The 25,544-nt window shown below is 55.6% G+C and overlaps 1 protein-coding gene across 3 annotated transcripts in view; it reads left to right on the top strand.

The window, feature by feature from the left end:
• Positions 1 to 25,544, top strand: part of PPP2R2C (protein phosphatase 2 regulatory subunit Bgamma) — a 138,909-nt gene that overhangs the window by 16,918 nt on the left and 96,447 nt on the right. The window contains exon 1 of one of the 3 annotated variants that reach the window (XM_019829791.3): positions 19,794 to 19,854. The exons of the other annotated variants lie outside the window; for them this stretch is intronic. Within the exon in view, the coding sequence (XP_019685350.1) occupies positions 19,809 to 19,854 (46 nt within the window). The 5' untranslated portion in view covers positions 19,794 to 19,808. Of the gene's footprint in view, positions 1 to 19,793; positions 19,855 to 25,544 lie in introns of those variants that run through there. 3 annotated transcript variants of the gene reach the window in all.

Genomic DNA, 25,544 nt, shown 5'->3' with positions numbered 1-25,544 from the left:
GGCTGCAGAAGAGAAACAGGTGAGCTGGATGGTTTTTCTGCTTGGCTTGACTCTAAGGACACACTGACCTCTCACAGAGGCAGTTTTATCGGAAACCATGATGGCCCGGTGGCCTGGTCCCAGACACGGCGTCCGCCCATGGGCAGTGGGCTGTGCCCTGAGTGGAGTGGAGTGGAGGGGAAGGAAGTGGAGTGGAGTGGAGTGGAGGGGAAGGAAGCTGCCTGCCATTGAGTGAGAGCGCGGGCGGGGCAGGCAGTGTCCAGGCATTGTCCCTGAGGCAGACGCTGTCATTGTCCCCATTCAGTCGGGACCTCAGGGAGATGAAGGGACTCTCCTGAGCCTGTCTGCCCCACCCGCCTGACTCCCTCCTCCACCCGGCTGCGTCCTTGCTGCAGAAAACGATACCTTTGAGAGGTCAGCCTTAGGATGTGAGTCCCAGGCAGAAATCTTTCCCCTGCAGGCCGGTCTTCTCTGGAGCAAGGGAGCGTTGGGGTGCATTAGAGGCTCCCTCCCAGCCTCAGAGTAAGTGTGGGGGGTTCCCTTTCCTCTGTGTGTCAGCAAAGCTAATGGAAAGAGTCTCTGTGCACCAGGGTGCATGCAGGCTATGGGACAGGCACGTGCCTCGGGTTCGGCCAACACGAATGGGCTCAGCCTGTCCCCCGAGGAACCCCGGCCAGCTGGAGGCCCCAGCGGCCAGGATGCATGCCTTTAATTAAAAAAACAAAACAAACCCCCACAAAAATCCAGCTTTATTGAGATGCAGTTCAAATATCATGCCATTCACCCATTTAAAGTGTCCAACTCAATGGTTTTTGGTATGTTACGTAATTACGTTTTTGAGAACGGAGGTAAAATAATACAACATAAAATTTGCCAATTTAGCCGTTTTTAAGTGTACAAATCAGTGCCATTAACTGCATCCACGATGTTGTGCGGCCATCACCGCTGTTTCCAAGACTCTTTTATTACAGCAAACAGACGCTCGGGGCCCATTAAGCAACAGCCCCCCTCCCTCTGGTCTGTGCCTCTTTCAGGGACCGCGTATAAATGCGGTCACACACTGTCCTCCATACCTGGCTCGTCTCCCTGGGCATATGTCTTCTAGATCCATCCACGCTGTGGCAGTTGGGAAGGAGGTTAGATGTTGGAAAGCCTCAGGTGCACTGGGACAGAACTAAGCCACGCAGATGGTCTTGGTGTTCCGCACGTCGGGGAGGCGGGGAGAAACTGGCCAGCCTTGGCCCTCTCACATTTGAGGTTCCTGGATGACACACGGGTGGGGGGGGGGGCACTGCCTGCTGACCTTGCCTTATCTTTTCTGCATCTAGAGAGGGGAGTGGTTCTCCCCATTTTACAGATGAGGAAACCTAGCTGCCCAGGAGGTAAGACCTCCCCCAGCCTGGGGGGAGGGCCTGGGAGGGTCCCTGATGGCGATCCAGCTCCTGCTTCCCGCCTTAGGGCCCCTCCCCCATGCATTGTCCCTGGTGCTTTTATCTGCAGCAAAGGGCACCTTGAGGGACTCCAGTCACCCTGGGGCTAGCCTTTCTTTGCGTTCACTCCCCTGTGTGCGGTTGGCCCGCCCCAGCCTCTCCTGGTGCCCCTGTACCTTCAGCTAAACTGGGGCCAAGGTGAATGTCTTCTCGAGGTCTCTTCGAGGCTGGACTGAGCCCCGCATTCGGTGTACCTGATACTCGGAAAGGTCCTGCCAGACGCTCCTCTTCTGCTGAGCGGGGGAGACCTCACAGGGAGGGAGCCACCCAGCCCACCCACGCATGTCAGCATCTCAGGAAAAGGTGCTGTTTCCCTGGCTCTGCAGGCCTTGACCCTTGGCTCTGACCCACCCTGATCCCGGCCCTGCCCTTCAACCAGCTGGAGGGCATCTTGCAGTGTGGCCAGATGAAGAAGCTAGGGAAGGGAGCAGCCCGTCCAGGCAGTGGGAGCCCAGCCCTGAGGTCCCCTGCGGCGCCCCCGTGGTATTCCCGGGAGGGTCCCCATCTGTGCTGGGCCAGAGGGCGAACGTATCTCCAGGAGAGAGCCGAGCTGGGGACAGCCAGCAGCACAGGGCTGGCCCCAAGGACCCACACGGGCTTTGTGCGAAGGACTAAGTAGTTGACGCCCCGAGTCCCAGACTTGAAGTGTTTGGAGTGAGGCCGGGAGGCCCCAGGGTCAACCCTGTGAACCCCGTGTGCACCCCAAGTATAGACCTCACCGATGGCATCTTCCCTGTGGGTGACCCAGTTAAAAAAAAAAAAACCAAACTGGGACACTTGGCCGACTACAGGTGTGTCCATATGGGGACAGTGGGACAGCAGGTGATAAACTGGGGCAGTGGCTGAAAACCTGGGGGCTGGGGTCGCCGTAGCTATATCTTTGTAAGCGGCTGTGTGGCGTGGTGACGGGATGGCGGTGGGCTTGGAGACCCCCTGCAGACACAGGCTCTCCTGGTGACTGGCTGTGTGACCCTGTGGAAGCCACAAGGCCTCCCTGGGCCTCAGGTTCCTCACGTGTGGAGTGAAGGCTGTCTCGAGGGCACAAATGCCCGTGTGTCCCCCGAAGGAAGGGCGCTGCACAGGGCAGCAGCACGTGCAGCTGTGAGGCCCGGGCCCCAGGAGTGGGGTCCCATTACGGGGGGGCAGGGGCTAGGAAGTGAGCTAGATGTACCATACCCTGCCAGCTAAACTCCAGTCTTACACATTCGGGGTCTGAGAGGAATGTACAAGGTCATTCTGAAGGGACACATGGCCCCCAGGCCGGCAGGAGGTGGCCAGACCCATTTGTTCGTCTAAGGAACGGCGCAGCGGAGTGGCACCCGGTCCCTCCTGTCTCCTGTCCAGGCTGTCGGGAGGCCCTGACCCCCCCCAGCCTTCCTTCCTGGGAGGGTCCTCTGTGCCCTCCCCACCCTGTTCAGGCACTCTGGGGGCGGGGAGAGGGTGCTCTCCTTTGTGGGTTTGGGATAAGTTGTGACATAGGTGCCAGACCTAGGGTGGGGGTGAGGGCGCGGGTGAGGTCATTTCTGGGTTCTGGAGACACCCCATCCTACCTCCTACCGGCCTTTCTCAGGAGTCTGCCTTTCCCGGCATATTGGATTCTCCCCTTCCCCCTCCTTCTCCCCCTCCCTCTGGGGGGAGGGGCTTCAGCTTAGGGCAGGACCGCTTACTGGGCCCCCAGACACCCCAGCCAGTCCCTCAGAGGGGGAGGAGCAAGGGGAAGGGTACTGAGTACAGAGAACACAAAGGAGAAGAGGAGGGTGGGGGGTACCCCCCCCACCTCCCTGGCCGCGCCCCCCCCCCCAACCCAGGCCCTATGGGTGGTAGGGAGGCGGCTGAGAAGTAATTCTGCCTCAGCTTTGTAAATAGGCAGCTATAAAAACCCATCCACAGTGGAGCACCTCCTCCATAAAACAGGCTCCCCTGGGTTTATCACCCGGGGCCCTTCTCCAGGGCCGTCCTCAGAGGAGGACCAAAGCAGCCATCACTGCTCTGTCTGTTGTCGAGAGCGCAGAAATACAGGCTCCGGGAGACAGGGCAGGTGGAAACCGTCAGGATAAGAAGCTGGATGTGGCTGGGGGGTGTGGGATGTTTGGGAGAGGAAAGAGCCACGAGAGGAAAGCTCCGCCCTGCTGAGAAAGAGACTCAGGTGTTGGAGAGAATTTAGGTGAGGTGTGGTGAGAGTCTTTGCCCTGCAGTTTACTGAGCACATACTATGCGTCGGGTGCTTTGCTGGGAGGGGGGACTACGGCCGTTGATGTGACTGACGTGGTCCGGGTTCCGAGGAGTGCCCAGAAGGGTCCAGAGGGACGGGGAGACGGTGCTGGGAAGGTGGCAGGGAGAAGTCTAGGGGCTGACTTTCCCAGAGGAGGGCCTGGGTGGTGGGAGGTCAGGGAGGGCTTCCCGGAAGAAGTGAAGTCATTCAGTATGTATTTCTCAAGGCTCGCTGTGTGTAGGCATCCAGATGGGTTTGGGGGAGACAGGAGAGACAGTTCTGAGCAAGTTCTAGGATCTAAGAAGGAACAGGAGAAGGGAAGATGATTCTAAAGGGTGAGCAGGGAGTGGGCAGCACTGAGGAGGAGGCAGAGACGGGCCGGCTCAGGACTCCTTGTGGGCGTGGAATTGTCCTCATCTCCAGTTGACAGGCAAAGAAATGGAGGTGGGGCTTCACAGCTCCTACGTGGGTGGGCTGGGATTTGTATCCAGGACCGCAGATGCCAAGCCCAGCCCACCCACAGTCTGTGCAGACCTCCCTGCACCCCCGGGGGCTCTGGGATGGGCACCTTCGTTGGCCCGCTCCCCCATCGGCCTCCCTTCATTGTTGGCCAGGATGCTTTGAGCAGGCGCTGCAGGGCCGGAATCCCCCGAGCTGACCCACTGTGCCGGTCATCTGGCGTTTTCCTTCAAGCACTTGGCAAGCTTCGAGAGTACGGCTGGGCTGCTGCTTGATATTTCTCTGACCCAGATGAAGAGCTGGGTAGCCATTCACCCAATAAAGTGAGCGACAGACCCCGCGTTCAGCTTGACAATGGGGGTGTTGATGGCAGGCGAAGGAAGCCCGTGTCTGTGGAATAGTTGCCGGAGACTGGCCAGAGGCACCAGCCACGGTCCTTGGGTCCTTGCCTGCAGGTGGTGCTGGGACTCCCTCCCCGCTGCCCCCCATAGATGAGAAAACCAAGGTTCAGAGAGGTCAGGCTCCCTGCCCAGGATTGCACAGCCAGCGGGGTAGTGGACTTGGGGGTTCAACCCCGCCTTGCCTGGCTATATATGCTATTTCCACCACTCTGGTGTCTCCCAGAGCTAATTTTGCTGCTGGAAACTCCACCCCTGAAGCTATCTAGGACAGGGAACTCGGGTGAACGAGAATTAGGAGGGAATCCTACAAAAAGCAGACGAGGCAGTTCTCCCAGGAGGTTGGGATTAGCCTCTTTTCTGGGCTCTGTGCTCCCCAACCCCCTCTCTTCCTCCCCCACCCCCACCCCATTCCTGCACTCAAGACTTGCTGTTTCCCTGGAAGTCGTAGCTCACCAGCATTTGGCTTCTGGTGAAAGAAGAGAAGATTCTGGCCCCTGAGAGCAGGCACTCGCTGGCCGGGTGGGGGACAAGCAGGGACTGCTGGGGTGAGGGAGACTGTGGGCTGCCCAGGCGACTTGGTGTCCTGGGACTTAAAGAGCTGCATCCCTGCTGAATGTATACATGACTCTCCTGTCTGTTTCGTGCAGCACGCCCTGCTGTGCGTGGGGGTGGATGTCCGACCCCACAGAGCCTGGGAGGGGGCCCACGGAGGAGGCACTGGATGATCGGACGGCTCAGGGCTGCAGGGACCTCACATCTGTATGGCTCTATATTTTCCTTTCTCCCGAGTACATGGTTAGTGGACTTTTATTAGCAGTTGCTTTGACACTCATTAAAATAAATCAAATTCTTTATTAAAAATTAAAGTTATGTATTCACAGGATAGAAATGCTGGGAACACACGGAGACATAATATGAAGATACAGTTCTTTCTGCACGGGCCCGTGGAGTTGTGCCCGTTGTCCCTAATGGCTGCAGAGATCTCCTGTCGGGCTGGAGCACCATTGATTAAAGCCACCATCGGTAGATAGACCAGGTGGTGTCTTTTCGATTTGCTCCCTGTTTTGCGTGATGCTGTGAATGAACACCCGTGCTGTATATCTTGATGAATGCACTCACGTGTGTGGTGCCTGCTTCCCCACACCTCGCCAGCACTGGGTTCTGTGCCTTTCTACCCTTGACAAAGCCTTTCCTTTAGAAACAGCCACGGAGGGCGCCTGAATGGCTCAGTCGGTTAAGCGTCTGACTCTTGATACAGGTTCAGGTCATAATCTCACGGTTTGTGGGATCGAGCCCCACGCCGTGCTGGGGAGTTCTGTCTCTCTTTCTCTCTGCCCCTCCCCCACTCGCACTCAGTCTCTCTCTAAAAATAAAGTAATAAACATTAAAAAAAAAAGAAAAGAAAAGAAACAGTCTCGAGGCCACCTCTGTGCCGCCCAGGTGGGAAAGCACTGAGCAGAGTGAACCCAGGCCCTGCCCGCAGGTGCACTCACTCCACCTGGTGAGTCCCACAGGCCTGATCTTAGGGGATGGGCTTGGCTGTTGGTTACTGAGGCTGACTGTGGGGCTTCGAGGGGCTCTCTGCGGGAAGTGCCATCGGCAGGGACATTTCGGTTGCCTGCTGGGGTCAGCACTGCCCCCCGAACCCACTAACCAGGATCTCATTTAACTTCATGCGGGCACCTTACTTACTGTAGCACGTCCCTCTGGGGTTACAGCCGATGGCTTGTGTGGTTCCTTTGTTCTTCTGGGGCGGAGGGGACTGCCAGATAACAGAGGACAGTTCCCGTCTTTGGCCCTGCTCCGGGCGTTCCTGGCTGAGGCCCTGGGGAGGGTCTCTTGGCTTCCTGGGCCCCAGCTTCCCCACCTCCCACATCAGCAGAGCCTTGGCCCTGGTGGTTCTGGCTAGGGGTTGTCGCCGAGTCTTAGGAGCCATGGTGACGTGAGGGACGAGTGGACCCTGGGACTAGTGAAGGGTGAGCCAGATGGAGGGGACAGCGACATATGCAGCATAGGCTTGGGGGGCCTCCCCCGATGGTCAGGTTGGGTCCCGCGCCAACCTCCAGCTACAGCTTGGAGGCTGGTGGGGTGGGCTGATCCGGGGAGGGCAGGGAGGTCCCAGAGCGGGCTGTCGTGCCACCCTCTCCACGTGACCTCTAGTGGCCTCAGTGTCCCCATCAGCAAAGCAGGGGCAACGGCTCTCAAAGTCGGAGGGTGGCTGTGAGGACCACATGGCAGAGAAAGTGCCCGGCACCCGTTTGTGGGGCCCCTGTTCGTGGGACGTCCTGTTCTCACCGGCCGGGTGCTCTTCTCATTGGCCAACTGCGCGTGTGAAGGCTGGCGCTCCCCACGGGGCTGCACGGGGACCCTCCGCTCTCCTTGCCCCCAGCAGGGGCTCAAAATCCTCTGACTGCATGGACCGAAGAACTTTTCTGTAATACTTTAGGATTATCAGACCAACGCGCTCCCGCTGCAGGGGGAGGGGGGCGGTGGTTTCCGAGCTGCAGGTGCTTTTACCGGAGCCTCTGGAGAAGACGGAGGCTCTGAGCGAGGGGCTTGTCCAGATCACGCTGGGACGACAGACCCTGGATTCGAACCCAGGCTGTGTCCCTGCAAACCTGGGCCTTCCCAAAGGGAGGCAGACGGATGTTGTTCTAGATGCCGTTGGCAATTCCCTCTCCAAGGACATGGTGTTGCTCCCGTGGGTGCAGGGAGTAAAGGCCAAGTGTGCCCCCGGGCCCTGGTCACCTCCGCCGTCTGCGCTGAGTGAGTGGGTGGGTGGGTGGCTGGGGCCGGGCCATGGGGCCTCGAGATTCCCGCGGCGTCCGGGTGCGGGTGAGAGCCTGCCTCCCTCCATCACATTTCTCCTGAGCACTTCCTCCGCAGGAAGGAACAGCAGCCTGTGATGGGGTTATTTCAAGGGGATCCCCATGGAAACGGAGAGTGGGAAGCTCCCTCGGCACTCGTGTGTTGGGAGTTGCCTTGGCTGAGGCTCCCGGGCTGGAGGGTGTGGGGGCCTCTGCCGGGCCTTCCTCTGCACCTCGTGGGTCTCGGGCTGGGAGTCCCAGGCCCGAGGGAGGTCGCTCCCCTCCGTGCTGTCCTCCGTGGCCAGTGTGAGCTACCAGCACAGCCCCCCAAGCCCCCAAGGCTTCTTCACGGGAGACCAAGGAGGGCTCCACAGGGGCCTCCAGACCTGGCCCTCGGGCTTCTCTTTCCTCCAGCAGGTCGAGGCTGCAGCCGCCACAGCTTCTGGAAGCTTTCGGGACGTGGCCTCAGTGCCAGTCAGGCCCTTGTTCATCCCTCATCGCTCCATCTAGCTGGTTTGCATTGTACAGGCAGAACCCTTTGCTCCGTGAACACGCTGACACGGATTGCATAACCCCCTGAGCCTCGCTTTTCTCATCTGATTAATGGGGACATGGGCGCCTGCTCTGCTTGCCTCAGAGATGGCTCGTGAGGAGCGGGGAGAAGGTGGGCTGTGGGTCAGGAGTGCTGTGCAGATGACCTTGGTGTTTCCAAGGCCACGGGGCCAGATGGCCTGCGGACAAGGGCAGGGAGGCAGGGAGGCCCCCGGGAGACCTGCAGAAGCATCCAGGGTGGTGAGACGCGTCAGCTCCCGTGAGCCCCTGTGTGCGCACGGCGCGTTTCAGCATGCGGTGGCCTTTCCTGCTTGTATACTTTTCGTTGATGCTTACACCAGTCCTGCGGGGCAGATGGGATTAGTTTCCATTTTACAGATGAGGAAACTGAGGCTTGGGGAGGCACCGTGATCTTTGCCCACGCCTGGGAGGAGACAGGGCTGGAACTCAAGCCCAGGTGCAATGCCCGTTGCCTGGCCTGGCAGCGGGGGTGGGTTGAGACCACACGGCGGTGGGGGGGGGGGATGGGTTGAGACCACACGGTGGGGGGATGGGTCTCAAGGGTGGGTGGGGCTGGAGAACTAACCTTCCTGTTCCCTTCCAAGTCAGGCTGTGCTTGGTGGGAGTAGGGTGTGGAGTGGGGGAGGGGGACATTCGAGATGCTGCAGGGAGACCTCTGAGTTCTGGAGCCTCAGGATAATAACTGATTTTCTGGGCACTGCCTGTGGATCTGGTACTGTCTGAGCTCTTGCCCTTAATCTTTAACGTGACCCCATACGGCAGGTTGTCACTGCCATTGTCACTGACTTTTTACAGGTGAGGAAGCTGAGGCCCAGAAGGGTTCGGTAATGTGCCCAGGGGACCCTGGCCCTAGAAAAGCCAGCTCTCAGGGTCAGGGTGTGGTCCTTGGACAACATCCAGACGAGTGAGTCCCCTCGGGTGGGCTTGAGGCCACATGGCCACTCGGGGGCAGAGATCTTGGCTTCCTACTTCAGGTGCTGGGACACATGGGCGCTGAGGGTGGGGGGCCATCTTCTCGCTTCCCCCGGAGCATCACATCGGGTGAGAACGTGCGTGTGGTGCAGGCTGGAGCCTTGGTGCTCAGAAAGGCCTCTTGAGCCCCTTGGATTGCTGAAAGTTACGCGTTTAGAATTCCTCTTTTGTTAAAATTTAAATTTTACAATCTCACCAGCCTCTTTATGAAGCTTTGCTTTTGTGTAAGATGAGAACAGTCACCTCGCTACTTCTTTGGATGTTTGGTTCGCAGAAAGAAAGCTGGCTCCCTCTGACAGTCTGTCCTTTTGCAAACTTAGTTAATTAACTTCCCCTAAATTGGTTCCAGTTGGATTAATTAAATGCACGGTTGCTGGTACGGATGTGCAAATGATCCCAGCATGTCATGTCTTACCTGGGCAGTGAACGCAAGAGCCTGGAATATTCTTAGCTGGTGCATGGAGCTGGCCAGGAGTCACCCTGAAAGGGCTTGAGGAGAGGTTTCTAATGCCGCAGGGCCATGGATGGGAAGGTGCCTCCCCGAAGTGATCCCTGGATGTTTCTCTGATCTATGCGGGATGATACATCCCAGTAAAAACTGCAGAGTGCAAAACCACCTGCCCAGCGAGTCATCACGTGGAAACGTGGGGACACTGCAGGTCTGTCCATCTTCCCTGTGAAGCATTCTTATGTTCGAAGAAATTCAGAAACTAAGTCCCTCCACTCTTAGTAGCCTCTGAAATGCAGAATCGCTGTCTTTGAAGCAGTGGGGTGGGGAGAGGTGGAGAGAAGGAGCGTGGTGACTTTGAGACCCTTGGGGGAGACCACACCTGTGAGAACCCTTGGAAGGAGCAGAATTCCCAATAGTCCTGCTTTCCCTGCTTACGACCCAGGGGACCTGGGGCAAGTTATGTGACCTCCGTAAGCCTCAGTCTTCTCATCTATAAAATGGGGGGAGTAGCAACCAGGCTCAGGTGTTGTTAGGAGGACCGACCGAGTAAGAAAATGGTTGTGGTGGGGCCTCTGGGTGTCTCAGTCGGTTGAGCGTCCAACTTCGGCTCAGGTCATGATCTCACAGTTCGTGGGTTCGAGCCCCGCGTCGGGCTCTGTGCTGATGGTTCGGAGCCCGGAGCCTGCTTCAGATTCTGTGTCTCCCCCTCTCTCTGCCCCTCCCCTGCTCATGCTCTGTCTCTCTCTGTCTCAAAAATAATAAATAAACGTTATAAAATTAAAAAAAAATGGTTGTGGACATTGGCTGTCACAGCGACTGCCCCCCCGCCCCCTGGTCCTCCCTGGCCTCTGCAGACACAGACCTCTGGTAATAAGTGTCGGGGCCTGTGTCTTATTGGTCTGGTTTCTGTACCTGGGGAGACTGTCTCTAGCCTATGTGGAGCATTCGGTAGCCATCTGTGCTGTCAGACTTTGTCCGTTACTTGGTTCTGGGCTATAGTTTTCCTGATCTGTCAGTTCTTTCCAGGCCAAAGGGCTGCAGGCAGCCCAAATCTGTGACCTGGGTGGTTGTGTATGCTGCTGGGCTGGCTCAACGCTGGCCTTATCACACTGCTCGCAAGCCTTGCGTGGGCCAAACGAGGCAGCCGGATAAGATGCACCCAGAAGCCATCTGTTCGCAGCCCTTGGACCAGATGGTCTGCAAGGACACCCGGGGGTGGAATGGGGAGGGCATACATTTACTGAGCACCCAGCATCTTCCGGAGCCTCTCTGCAGCCCCGTAAGCCCGACGTTGCCGTTGTGATCATACAGAGCAGGAGCAGGAGGCCCAGAGTGGTCAAGACTCTGGTGAAGGCCACACAGCCAGGAAGCGGTCGGGTGGAATTTGAACCCGGGGCTTCCTGATTTTAGCTCGTGTCCTTTCCAGGCTGCTGGGGTTCGCCATCATCTAGCTGAATGCTGCGTCAGTGACTTACGGGAAATGTCCATAAATAGGGAGTGACTCATGCAGGCGTAAGCTGGCTCCTCTCAGAGTGCCTGACGCCCCCCAGGTCCCAGGGTGTCCTTGGGCTGTTGCATGACAGTCTGGACCGCTTCCTGCAGCAGTATCGGACATCCAGAACAGAGGGTTTGGGCTGGAGGGCACCCTGTGTGTGTCATGAGATACCCATTGCCTATAAAAACCTTCCTAATAAAATCATTGGGAGAAGGAGAAGCCAGAGTCACTTCTGAGAGATGATGCTGATCGTGTATTAAGGTTGATCAGGCTGACGTGTGTGCAGAGTTAGTCCTGCCAGGGGGCTGCTGGGCGGGCTGGCCGGCCGGGATCCTTACCAGAACAGGGCCGAGGAGAGAGGGAAGGGGCCTCATCTCTTCTGGAAGCTTAAAAAATTGGGGCCACTGCAGGACTTTGTTCTCCATGAGGCTGAGGGTGGAAAAGAAGATTTCCCATAAAGTGCAGGAATGGGTGGTGGATGGTGGTAACCCCACGGGGAGGTGGCCAAGTGTAGTGACTCAGGACATGGGTTTTGGAGTCCAGCAGACTCAAGGTCAGGTCCTCTGGGTGGCCCCAGGCAAATCATGCAAGTTCCCTGGGCTTTGGTTTCCACCGCTGTGGTAGGAAAAATACAGGTGTCTCCCTTGGATGAATTCTGGGGGCCCAGGAACTCATTATGGGCAGCTTCACAGCCAGCAGCCACTCCATGCATTCACAGCTCAATACCTACTGGCTGTGTGGCTTGGGGCGAGTTGCTTAACCACTCTGTGCCTAGATTTCTTCATCTGTCAAACAGGGATGATAAAATGGTACTCGTGCCTTAAAGGTTACTGGAAGCTTAAATGAGTTAATTAATATAGAACACTTAGTACCTGGGACACAGAAAGTGCTATTTGTCTTGGTGGCTCTGATTATCACCATGGTCAGTAGCAGCATCGCTGTGTACTCTCCCCAGCCCCTGGCACCGTGCTGCTAGCCCGGAAGTGGAACTGGATGGTCTGTAGAGCATCTCGATGATGGGTTGGTGGCCCCAGGGGCCGGAGCAGGTGGCTGAGGGCAGGTTTTGCTTCCCCGTGTGAGTTTTGGAGTGTCCAACTGGGTTGGTCCTGAGCCCGGGCCTCTGCCCACTTGCCCACCTCCCTGCCGAGAGCAGGCAGGGGCTGATCCTCTCCCCAGGCAGGAGAATCATCTGCAGCCCGAGGCTCAGAGGGGAGTGTGGGCCTTCTGCCTGTGGGGCAGATGGCTGCGAGTAGCTGGCCAGGTGCTGGGGATGGATGTGGGAGACAGCACGCTGGACAGTCTGGTGGCTTCCTCGCCCTGGGGCCGCCCAGGCCGCTGGCAGTTTCATTGCGAGCCAGGACGCCACATGTCACAGCTTTCTGAGTCACATCAGAATGTGACAGCCCGAGCTCAGCCACTCGAGGAACAGGATGAATTGGAGAGTGAGGTGGTCGTCTTGGCCAACTGGCTTCTCCCACCCACAGTCGACGTTTGACTCCCATGGGCTGTGTGCTCGGTCTGACCCAGGTGGCCAGGTGGCTTCTGCCATGGCTTGTGGGGTGTGGAACGGGGCAATGAAGACACGAGATGCAGGTGCTGGGTGTTTGTGCAGAGACACACGGTGCCAGGTGGAGCTATCAGCTCACATGTGTGTGGGGGCCACGCCCTCTCCTTCCAAACACCACCCCTTTGTCACTTACCCGGTTCACCTCCGAGGTTCCTCTGCTCCTCACGGGGACAGTTATGAGGGCAGCGGAGGCCCAGGCCAAGGAACGAGGTCTAGGCGAGGGCAAGGGGCAGGGATGCGGGTGTGCTGAATGGTAAACCAGCTGCAGAGGGTGACGCCTGAGTCCTTAGCCAGGTGGACAAGCCTGGGGGGCTTTCAGGAGGAGGTCACAGCAGAGCACAGGCCAGGTGGAGGGAAGGCATGCGTGGGGACACTGCAGGCCATTCGGTAAGGCAGGATTGTAAAACAGGGTGGGAGTCGGGGGTGGGGGCTGCAGGTTGTGGAGGCCTTGTGGGGAAGGCTGGGGAGGCTGGATTTTCCCTGCAGGCTATGGGGCTGGGAAGGGCTTTGAGCTGAGGAAGGAGAGACCAGAGTTGGGTTGAGAAGGGCCACTGTGGCATTAGCGAGGAGAGGGGCTTCAAGTGAGGAGACTGAGGGAGGGGGTCTGCCACATCCCTTCAGGGTCCTGTACTGTTTTCTTATGTAAGGACTCCCGAAGTGCTTTCTCTTCCAGGAACCTGCATGTGGGTCTCCCTCTGCTGCTGGAGCCCCCCTTGCCAGTGCCCTGGTGGGGGGGGGGCTCAAAGTTCCTGGACATCTGTGCCTCTGTGGGGCAGTGGGGGCTGGCAGGTGGCTCTGGCCCCTCACTCCTGATCACAACCCCCTGGGATGACCTGCCCTGTCCCCAGAGCTCCCCTCAGTGCTGAGCCAAGTTGCCCTCCTTGTGTTTTCTCTTGGCCTCACTGCCCTCTTGGCCTCCTTTCTGTCCCTCTCCCCACACTCTTTCTGCTTTTTTCCTGGGAGCACTCTGTCATCACTTCTGCTCAGACCCTTGCCTCCAAGTCCATTTCTAGACCCAACCTAATACAGGGCAGCAAAGGAGCCGAATACTTATTCAAAAGGGTGTTAAGGGGAAATATGATGAGACAGGACCCAGGCAGTGGCCATCAGCCCTGCCAGGAAGCTCTGAGGCAATGGCAGATGGGGAGGGAGGTGCTGAGGCCATAGGGGAAGCAGAGGTTGGAAGTCAGCACCACGGACAGCACCACGGACAGCACCACGGGCGGGGGGGAGGGGGGCACCTGGGTTCTTTACCTTAGGCCTCCCCATTGGCTGGGCCTCCCAGATCACAGCGGGCTTTACAAAAGTTGGGCATTTAAAATCTGGCCCGTTTCCCCACTGCTGAAAACCAGGCCATCTCTGGTCAGTGCCATAGTGTCCAGGGGCTTGGGCCTCCCTTAGGAAGTTGCTGGTCTGTTTCTCCATACCCACCCTGCGAATCCTTGGCCCAGGGGGACAGGATCTGATAGGACTTTGGGTTTCCCTATTTCTGCTTTTCCTGTGCATGGGATTGGAATTCTGCCTTGAGCTTGCCAAGATATAGGACTGATTGTTCAGGCATGAGGCTCTGAAGGTAGATAGATACCCTTTTCTGAGGACTTCCCAGAAAATGAATCTGCGAAGCATATGTCCACTACTCCATCTATCTACCCATCCAATGTGGGTTGCTTTCCAGTTGTTGGTTGACCCCATGCTAGGCTCTGAGGACCTAGAGAAGGCTAGGTCATGACAGTCATGCCCTGGGGAAGCAGTTTGGAGGGGGAGACAGTTGGACAAAGAGACAGCTATGGTGTCATTTGGACGAATTCTGGGACGGAGGGAGCCATAGGGACTGTGAGAGCTGACCTCTATGTGGTGATGGAGGGAAGGGGAATGTGGCACAGGCTTCCTTGAGCTGGTCTTAAGAGATTAGCAGAGTTTTCCAGGCAATGAAGTGAAAGCAGAGGGCAGGCTGGGTGGAGGCGTTGGCCCCTAAAGAATGTGAAATAGCACGGTGTGCATGAAGAACGATACATAGTAGTGTATGGCTTAGGCTCAAGCTGGCCAAGATGGGGCTGGAGTATGGATGGGATTTTCAGATGATGTGCCAGTGCATTTGGACTTGCCCTTGGAGCTATAGCCATCCAACCAAAGTATTTAAGCTGGAGTGTGATGGAGTCAGAGTTTCAATGTAGAAAGATCTCTCGGGATCTGAAGGGAAGGGGGGATGAGGCGGGGGAGCCCGAAAGCTGGAGGGCAGTCGGGAGACCTGCAGGCTTTCCGGGCAGAGGGAGAGGGCTGGTCCCAGGGCCTGGCTGTGAGGCTGTGACCAGAAGCATCCCTCAGCCCACATCACGCCTCCCTAATTTATTTGTGTATTATTTTTTAAAATTTTTAAATGGTTATTTATTTTTGACAGAGACGGAGACAGAGTGTGAGTGGGGGAGGGGCAGAGAGAGAGGGAGACACAGCATCCGAAGCAGGCTCCAGGCTCCGAGCGGTCAGCAGAGACCCCGACACGGGGCTCGAACCCACGACCCGTGAGATCATGACTTGAGCCGAGGTCAGACACTTACCTGACTGAGCCACCCAGGCACCCCAACGCCTCCCTAATTTGGAAGAAAATTTCATCTCTGCTCTTCTGGGATGGAAATGAACTATTTTGAACCATGCCAAAGTTAGGTTTCTAATTTTCCTCTTAATCCATATCTCATTTAGAGCATTAGAAACCGGAAAAGCAGCACAGTGTGAATGTGGTGCCGTAAATCAGTGCACGTCACAGGCTACAGAGCCCGTCATCTCTACACGGGTGCACATCCTGCATTTGTAATAAATCTAATTCTTTATCTTTCTGAGCTTCAGACTAATTAGTAATTTCTGCTGATACTGGGAAACCAGCGCTTATGCAGGGTTAATGGAAAAGCAAATTTATTTGAAGTGCTTTTGCTGTTGCTAATGAATGTCACGATGGGCCCTTCTGCCTGGTTTCGGAGGGGAAACATCCTATTTATTTATTTCCTTCTTGCTTTTTCTATAAATAGGTATGGCAATAATAGTAACAAACATCGTCGACTGAGTTCTTCCTTCCCACATCCCTAGTGCTGTTCAGGGATTCCGTGTGAGAGGATCCTTTGTCCAGATGTCATTTTTCTGTCCTGTGTGTTCTGAGGTCCCGTAATTGATCTTGTCCCTCTGTTTTCGCTGTGTCCATGCTTTGTCACTTTTCAACCCCGTAAACGACAGTGGGTCAGGGACCACCTCTATGCCATTCGTGGTGTTATTAACTTAATGTTTTTCTTGGGGCCCCTGGGGGGCTCAGTCGGTTGAGTGTCCGACTCAGGTCACGGTCTCACGGTTCATGGGTTCGAGCCCCACGTCGGGCTCTGTGCTGACAGCTCAGAGCCTGGCGCCTGCTTCGGATTCTGTGTCTCATTCTCTCTCTGCCTCTCCCCCGGTCACAGTCTGTCTTTCTCTTTCAAAAATAAATAAACATTAAAAAAAATTTTTTTTTTAAAACTTAACATTTTTCTTTAAAAACTGGCCCTCTACTATAAGTGGAAAACTAGCAGATCAGGCCAAAAATAAAAAGCAACTGTAAAGACCAGCGTGGGTGTCTCTGCTCGAGCAGAATATATACGTTCCTGAGAAATCTCTCAACCGGGAAAATCACATGCTAACACCAGGCTGATGGGGAGAATAAGGCTGGGAGCAGAGCAGTGGAAACCTAGGCCGAGTTGGACCAGAACACTAACAAATGTAGTAACAAACCTCTAAAAATCTAGCACAGTTAAAAAAAACCAACAACATGTTAAATTCCTAATAAATAAATATCCCAGCAATTATATAATTTTTCTCTTGCAAAAAAAAAAAAAAGTTAAGGTTGTTTTGATGTGCAAAGGGAGACAAGTCCCATGTACAGAAGAGGGAGTTGTGCATCAAACAACTGCCAGACTGGGCCAAGAAGAAGCGAGTGAACGGGCCTGGTTTCCTGTGCCGTCTTCTTGGCAGCTTTCTGCATTGAGCTGTTACTGTTTTTTGTCTTCAGTTGCTTGCACTGGCTGGCACAATACATTAATACACCGAGAAAAATCGTGCCTGAGCCAACCTGACTTTCCCATCTTCTAACATCATCCTCGTGTTTGAGAATCACGTATGACCCACTCTGCTTTGCAAAAGCCGCGGTCGCAGCAGAACTGAGGGTCGGATGGCAAGCGGGGTTCAGCTCAGGCTAGACTAGATGCTGTAGCAGGGCCGTGACCAGGACTGTTGGTCCAGGCGCGTGGGATGAGACAGGACAGGAAGGAGAGGTTTGGCAAGGGCTCTGGCAGAAGCATACTTCTCTTTGCCTTCCAGAAAGACCCAGTAAAACTGCACTCAAGCCAACAGGAACGCCGCTCGGGGATTGGTTCAGACCAAAAGGAGGGAAATTAGCTAAGATATTTCCATCCCCCACCCCATCCCCCCTTGCAAGGGTGCTTAGATCTGTTAACAGTGAGAAAAGTTCCTTACAGAGCCAGGAGTCAGCAGCTCACTCCCGCAGAAGTGGGGGTGCTTTATCTCGGCCCAGAGTTGTGACGATTTGATGAGCTAAGGTAGGGGAGAACAGACCGCGGAGGTGGCAACGAAGACTCGCTCACACGGCTGAGTGACACCACCTGTCATTTCTGCAGGAAGTTGCCATGCCTTTCTTTGTGCACCAAGTTCCTGGCATGTTTATGAGACTTTACAAGTACATTTCAGTAAACACAGCAGACAGATGGCAAGAGACACGACTCCCTCTGCTTCCTCTCTTTGTCTCGATGGAGTTCAGCTTTGAAGAAGGGGTCCTGGCGGGTTTATGATGGCCAAGTGAAGGGTGAAGGGACATTCGATGAAAGCTCTGGTCCAGGGGCTTCCCCGGCTCTGGTCAAGCCAAGCTCCTCTCTGGGCTGTCGTTCCCCATCTTTGAAAGACAGGGCTTGGGCCAGATGGCCCCAAGAGGCCTTTCCAGCCCTTATGTCTCAGATCCCCAGTTGCCAGCAGGACAGAAGGAAGGCTTAAGCCACAGATGTGGTTTCCCTTTGAGCAGTTCCAGATCTGTGTCTTGGTGGCCACGTTCATCTAGCACTTTACCAGCTTTTTTGGGGAAACGGAACAAGAGCCTTGTCCTTCACTTTGGTGACCATGAAACGTGGATGCCTAAAGACGCCAGGCAGGTCGGGCAGTGGGCAAAGGACGGCATGTATAAAGAGACACGGCGTGGCGTGCTGGCGAGCCTGGCCGTGGGGGACTCTAGAGTGGCCAGCTCTCACAGTTTCTGAGAAGAAATCAGAAATTCCGGTTTGCAGGTCAAATCTTGCAAATCTCCTTTTTCTTTTTTAATGTGTATTTATTTTTAGAGAGAGAGAGAAAGAGAGAACACGAGCAGGGGAGGGGCAGAGAGAGAGGAGAGAGAGAATCCCAAGCAGGCTCTGTGCTGTCGGCACAGAGCCTGATGCAGGGCTCCATCCCACAAACCGCAAGGTCAGGACGTGAGCCGAAATCGAGAGTCGGACGCTTAACCGACGGAGCCACCCAGGCGCCCCACATCTTGCAAATTTCTAAATGTTCTCTGAGAAGTTTTCCAGCGTCATTTGGGCCACAGCACGTGTGTGGGCCAAGTTTCCCAAGGACAGCTCGGGCGTTTGTGACCCCATTGTCACCTCTGCCTTGGAGTCGGTGTGAGCGATTAGTAAGCTGGGGCCCAGGGACCGAATCTGGACTAACCCCTGTTGGTGGGTGGAAAGCAGCCCACACCTGTTTGTTTCGGGATTGTGCGTGACTGCTTCCTGCTACAGCAGAGCTGAGAAGTTGTGTCAGGGACAGCGTGGCACTCAAAGTCTGAAATGTCTCCTGTCTTGGGTCTTTGCAGAAAACGTGGGCCACCCCCCGGGTGGGGTCATTGTAGGGCAGGGGAGACATTCTGGATTTGGAACCAGAATGACCTGTGTCCGCAGCCTGGCTCAGGGAGCTCACAGCTTTAAAACGACAGGGGAAAGACAGTGTTTCCCTTTCTTCCTCCCGGAAATGATCCTGACACAATAGCGGAACCGTGGGGGTGTTGTTCATCGCGGGCACAGCCGTGGCATCCGGAATCCCATTTGTGGGGAGGGCCAGTGAGGGTCAAAGGTGGGTTCGGGAGGCCTCCGGAGGGAGCGCAAACGCCCAGGGCTGCAGAGCGCAGAGCAGGGAAGCAGAATTCTCCACACCCTGGGCGGTGCACGCGGAACACAAGACCCGCCACCCCTTCTGGGGAACGGCAGGAATGAGTGCCTCGGCTGGCACGGAGTCCCCTCTGCCCCCCAAGTCTACTTTATACAAAGGAAGAGCAGGGGAGTGTGGGCTGAACAACCATATTTTCCGGAAGCAGCCTCCTGGGGAGGCAGGGCAGGAGAGAGAGGCTCTGTGTAGGGTGCAGGCCCATGCCTTTGCTTTTGCCCAGAAAACAGTAAAGACCAAAAGGGGCTGACCCTCACTCACTGCCCTGTGTCATGAGAATGGCCTCGCTTTCGGGGCTGTCTTGCTCACGAATCTTGTATAAATTGGTGGCTCAGGAAGAACCCACCTCATGCAAAGACAAGTAATAATCAGGAAAACCCAGCACCGACTCCGTGTTAAATTACTCTAAAGAGCCAAGAAAGTAAGGGGTGAAGAATGTGCATGAGAAAAAAGTTGCCACCAGGCGGAGGACCATTTGAGCAGTGCAGAAAGTCTTGGTTAGGGGAGAAGCACGGGAGGCGGTCGCATCTGTAAATCAAGAATGTGATGCAGGGGTGCCAGAGCTCAGGAGACGAGGCGACACGGCGGAGCCCCGTAAGACAGATGGACTGAAAAATACAGCCTCCTGAAAGCCAAAGTCCACCATGGAATTTTTCCAACGGGAAGTACAGGGACACACTGGGAGATCCGGAGGGCAGGGCTGGGAAAAGCAAGGCAGATTAATATAAATAAAGGAGGAGAAAACAAGTGACCCAGGAGACAGAGGAGACCCAACATACTCGCAACTGGGGTCCCTGAAGACAGGAGCAAAAATGACTAAGCAAAGCAATATTTCAAGAAAACTTGCCAAACAGGAGATTTGACTTCATGGATTGATAGGGAGTGCGGTGAGTGAGGAAAGAGGAAAGATACGCTGGTGAGAGGATTACGAGTTAAAACGAGGTACCGTTTCCATGGGTCATATAGGCAAGGACCAGACGCCTGATCATGCACGTGGTGGCCAGGGCGCAGGGGAAGCAGGAACTCCGAATGATGACAATTCTGGACTCGGGAAGCCCACTTGTGACCATTGTCTACTAAAGACGCTCACGTAAGTGAGAAATGACGCCGGCCCACGAGATGCACCGTATTATTGGTGGTGATACCAAAGGGCGAAGTAACCGTGATGGCCATCAGTAGGGGACTGGCCAGACGAACTGTCCCAGAGGCTGGTAAGGCTCCGCGATGGAAAGCATGAGGCGGCCCGATGCACCCGGATGTGGGACAGTGTCTAAGATTCTTTAGGTGACACGGGCAAGGTGCGGGGTAGTGGGAGATCTGGGACACCCAGGCTAATGAAATGGGATATTTCAGGATTGCTGTTCATATAGTATTTCTGGCAGGATGATGCGCTTGAAACTGTTCATGGTGGTTGCCACCAGTCAGGACAGCAGGTGGGGAGAGAGAAGCATGTCAGGGAGACTCGCTCTCGCGGTTGGTTTTGTTGTACTTTTCCGTAACCAGAGACTGCACAGCTTAGAAAAATGATGACCGTAAGCTCTGGAGCCTGCGGAGTGTAAATGCCGGCTGGGCCACCTCCCATCTGTGTGACCTTGGGCACGTCACTTGGCCTCTGTGGGTGTCAGACGTGTGAAATGGAGTTAAGGATTGTACCCACTGCTATGGTCTTAATGTTTGTGTCCCTCCAGAATCCACATATGGGATCCTGACCCCCAAGGTGGTGTATTAGGAGGTGAGGCCTTTGGGAGGCGATGAGGTCATGTGGGCAGAGCCCTCACGATTAGGAACCTTGTCTCATGAAGAGACCCTAGAGAGTGAGCTCGTCTCTTGCACCATGTGATGTCCTAGTGAAGAGACCGCCAAGGATACGGGCCCGCACCGCACACTGAGTTTTCTGGTGCCCTCTCGGACCTCCCACCCTCCAGAACTGTGAGAATTGTTCATTGCCAATAAGCTACCCCGTCCATGGTATTTTTGTTACAACAGCCTGAAAGGGCTAGGACACTCCCACATAAGCATGTCGAGGATTAACGAGTTCATTCAAGTGAAGTGATTAGGTAAAAACCAGAGTAAGTCCAGTCGAATTAGCTGTTACGATGACTGTGTCCGTGGTTGAACCCAGGGCCTGGATTCGGAGCCCAGGGGCCTCTCGGCCGCGTGGCGGAGGCCAACCTGTCGACGGATTGGCCACAGCCAGGAAGAGGGGGTCTGGAGCGGGGCCCTAAGGAGGGCCGGCCGGCTCATCCTCACCCAGGGGAGGCTCGGCGGCTGCCGTCCTGCTGGGTCTCAACGAAAGAATGGGGAAATGAGGCAGGACCCTTTCAAAGCCCTCCGATGTGCAACATTTTCCAAGTCTCACGTATCCGAGCGGAGGGAGGGTGGAGAAGTGGAGTTGCGCACGCACCGCCCTTGGAAGCAAAAATGAGAGCAACCGTTTGGAAGGGGATTTGCTGGCATCTAGAAGTGGGAAAGCCGCCCAAGGCCTCCGGTCCAGCTCTCCCCTTCACGGGGAAATAGGATAGAACTGCCCAACAAAAACCATTCAATGATCTCACGTCCCAAAGCTCCAAAAGCCAGAAGACTTTTGTGTGACTTGTTAGGCAGCAAAACCTGGCTTAAATTGATGTCTCGAGTTGACTTACAGTCTGTATTTATGCCTTTAGTGTGAATTTTGGTATGTTTTGCTGCAGAAATAACCACGTGTGTCGGCCCGGGCGCTGGCCCGGATCCTCCCGATGGTGATGTGTGGCCGGTGGAAGGCAGGGCGGGGACCTCCTCCGACTTATGCTCACTCACCGGCCGCTGCTGGAGGCTGGCTCAGGGGGGGCGGGGATGGAAGGGGAGACTGAGACCAGGTGTGTGTGTGTGTGTGGGGGAGGGCGTGGATGAGGGAGAGAGCAGAGAGCAGGCTGCGGGAGAAGTGTCAGTAGAAGCTGGCCCAGCCTCCACCCCAAGACCACACTGGCTGGAAGGTGCTGGAAAGTCTCCGAGGTAGGCCTGAGGTCGTGAGAATCCAGGCTCTTGGCGGGAGTGAGGTGGGGGGGTTTCCCTAGAAGCCCTGAGCCGGGACAGGAGTGTAAGTGACTTATTAAGGAGGTGCTCCCAGGGGAGACTAGGTGGGGCATGGGGGAGGCAGGGCGTGATTTCAGATGAAGGTAGTTTCAGGCTGATCTTGATGGATTGTTCTCAGTGGGGGTAAGGCAGCCGTTACTGCTATGGGCCTGGGGTGGGGGGTGGTCATCAGCACTCCCAGGCACTGCCCCCTCTCTTTGGGGGTGCGGAGGGCATCTTCCTAAGAGAGTCGCAGGTGCAGTTGGGCAGAAGCCAGCATGGAACGACACCAGGGCAGGGGAGCTCAGAAACGGGGAACGGATGGAAAACAGTGCTCCCTATGCAGTCTTGGTGCTCAGTCCCCTCCAGAGCACAGACTGGGGACGGGTGGACTCACAAAGGAACCAGGGAGTGGTGGTCTGACCCCTGGGTCCTCCAGCGTTCTGGCAGCTGGCCATTCACGGTCTCTGCCCGGTCCCCCTCTCTGCGGAAGCCCCTGGAAACCCCGTGGCCCTAACTTATTTTACCCCAGGGGGTGGGTCTCACCCGATCACATTCTGAAGCCGCTCCTAGTAGCTCACCAGAGCCAGTTACTCGGCTTTTAGTGTTGTGAGCTGGTCATTATCTTGTTAGTAGCTCGAAACCGGCCAGAGGATGAGTATTGCCCCCATGGAGACCGGCCCCCTCCTCCCTCAGTCGTTCGATCCCTGTCTTGGGTAGGCTTACTCTGAGATTAGGAGTGCTCGGTACAGCTACGAATCTGTGGCTGTGGTCCTTACCTCGCACTGAAAGCCAGTTCTTCCCAGCACCCCGTGGCGGTGGTGGGGTGCTGTCACACAGGGGAGTCGCCTTTGTCTTCCTGAACCCATGGTCTTTGGCTTTTCACTGACACAAGGTGGTCGAGTGGAGCAGAGGGAGCATGGATCTTGGAGGCAGACCGCTGCTGCAGGCTGTGTGACCTCAGGCAAATTGCTAGACCTCTCTGGGCCTCGCCTTCCTTCTGGGACACCCGCATGATCATCAGGGAGCCCCCAGGGTTTCAAGGGAGATGAGGGCGGCTGTGAAGCATCGTACCCATCAAGGGTCTGGTTGTGGTGGCCTCTCGTTGATTTCGGAGCTGGGGAAAATTCCGCTGGTTGTGGAGTTGGAACTCGATTCACGCGGCCACGGCTCGAGCGGAAGTTCACACCCCAACTTTGGTCCGGATCCGCCGGGCCCTGAGCAGCAACGTTAGCTTAGGAAACTGGGGCATTCAGAGGGGGGCCAGGCCCCTGCAGACGTGACGTGTGGCCTCGGGCAAGGCGGTCAGCGTCTCTGGGCCGGTGTCCTCATTGCACCGTCGCCGCACCATCTCCAGCGAGGGCTGCCTCATCGTCACGCCTTCTGGAAGCTGTGGGGGTACAGCCGGCCCTGCTTCCCAGGGGCCAGCCCGCGCTCCGGGAGCCTTTCTTCTCCGACGTGACGGGGCACTCGTTAATCCCCTGACCGTGAACTCCATTCCGTCAAGGATTGAGGTCCAGCGTGGTAGCATACAATAAAGCCTCAAGGAGCTGCTTAAACGCTATGAGACGGGTCATAAATTTGGCTTTTCATCCCCGTCAGAGCTTTCTCTCTGCAGAAAATGGGAAGCAAGACAGAGCCACACAGGATATTCTGCTAAATCCAGAGCAACAGCCAGGACTCCAGGGTCTCTCGTGCTGCTTGTGACCAGGGACTCGCTGTAATTCGGATCAGCGGTGCTGGAATTAATGTTATCGTCCTGGACTGTTTACTTTTGGGTTTCCTTTAACGTTTGTTGTGGATTTCTTTAATGGCCTTCCTTCGTTATAGTTTTCAATTAAAACACATCTTCGTGAGGCTTGTGTTCGTCATTGTTTTTTTTACCATGTATGAGGGCCTGAGATTTACTGTTAATTGACTGCTGATGATCTGATTTGAGCCCTACATTAATTTTTTTAAGAACTGTGAAAGCAAGCTGAGAAATGAAAATACAGACGTGGTGTTGAAGTTAGAGAAATGCAGCGTCACGGTCAGAAGTTCATGCTGCTCCTGCCCTGTCGTGTGGTTTCGAGACAGCCTGTGGGCCAAACCCCGCCCACTGCCTGCTTTTGTAAATAAAGTTTTATTGGAACACAGCCACACCTGCTCACTTGCAGACTGTCTGTGGCTGCCTTTGTGTGATGACGGCCGAGCCGGGGAACTGCAACAGAGACCGTATGGCCACAGACTCTCCCTGTCGACTCTCTGGCCTTTTATAGAATTTGCCAACGGCGATGTTATCTGTCAACCTGGTCGGGCTGTGGTGCCCAGATGTGTGGTCAAACGTTATTCTGGATGTTTCCGTGGGGGCATTCTTAGATGCGATTAACTTTGAAATCAGCAGACTTTGAGTAAAGCAGTTTACCTTTTATAACGCGGGTGGGCCTCATCTAATTAGTTGATGGCCCCAATAGAGTGGAGACTGACTTCCTCCGGCAAGGGGGAATTCTGTCAGAAGGCAGCCTTCAGACTCAGACTGCAACAGGGCCTCTCCTCGAGTCTTGAGGCTGCTGGCAGCTTTTGCCCTCGTCCGCCTCCATAACCACATGAGCCAATGCCTTATTAAATTTCTTTCTCTGTGTAAACATCCCATTACTTTTGTTTTCCCTGATTAATATGCCAGCCCTTGGTATGGAGGAAGGGGTGTGGCTCAGGGTCAGACCATCTGTAGTGAAAGACTGTGCAGAGCCTGGGAGTCAGGCAGACCTGGGTTTGAATCCCAGCTCTGCCTCTTCCCGGTTGGGACTCTGAGCTAATCCCTTTGCCTCCCAGGGCTCTGGTTTTGTGTCTGTAGATTGTGGCCATCTCCTGCCCACATTGCAGGGCGATTGTTCCTGCCTGGGACACTTCACAAGGGGCCTGGCGCCTGTTCCGGTCACTGTCCGTGTTATCACCGTAAATGAGTTGCCTGGCTTATTCATTAGTCTCTTGTGAGTTTGGTTCAGATGAGTCAGCCCTCCAGGCCTGCTAGACTCCAGCTGCCCTGACACGATGTGGTTTCTTAGCCAGAAAAATGGAAGCCCTGACCTTTAATGGTAGAGAGGTGGCTCTGTGACTCTGGTCTCTTCCCTGTTCCCCACCCCCCTCCACAGAACCAAACAAGCCCAGGCCCAGGAGCTGGACTTTGGGGTGGCAGGGACAGCACCTCCTACGAACTTGGCTGGAAGAGGGGGGACTTCAGGTCAGCCGTGTCCTGACTTCTTGCTGTGAGCAAGTCTTGCGGAGGGGTGTCTGTCCAGACAGCTGTTAGAAGGTATTAGGCACAGCCACGGTGATAGGAACCAGAGGTAAGCAGAGGCCGTGAAGGTCTCCTCCCAGGAGGCCCTTCCAGCCTTCTCTTCCACATAACCCGCCAGACAGCCTGGATCTGGAATCGCTGTCCAGAGACATGACAGGGACTTGCTGCTCGAATTTCTGTCTGGTTGGAGCTGAGCGTGGGAGATGGGCCCTGAGGCCAGGCCCCAGCTTGGGAGCCACTGGCCTGGTTGCAAATGGCTAGACCTGGGATGTAGTTGGAAGGAGTCGTCTTGCCAGGATTTCCCAGTCTTCATTTGAGCACCCAGGCACTGACGGCCGAGCCCTCATTCTCCTGCTCAGTTCTTTTATTCATTCAACAAACCTGTATGGAGTACCTACTGTGTACCAGACCTGTTCTAGGCACCCAGCACCCGGCAGGAGCCTGGCAGACCCCTCCTGGCCCTCTAAGCCCCGTGGGCACGGAGCGTAGGCATCCGAAGCCGGGCCGAACCCAGCTCTGTGGGTCTCATTAGCAAAGAGCCAGGCTCTGGGCCAAAGAGGAGAGTGAGGGTGG

Source organism: Felis catus, chromosome B1 (genome assembly GCF_018350175.1).
Source record: "Felis catus isolate Fca126 chromosome B1, F.catus_Fca126_mat1.0, whole genome shotgun sequence".
Classification (NCBI taxonomy): Eukaryota; Metazoa; Chordata; class Mammalia; order Carnivora; family Felidae; genus Felis; species Felis catus.
Note: the sequence above shows the minus strand (reverse complement) of the source record. Positions and strands in the feature narration are given on the sequence as shown.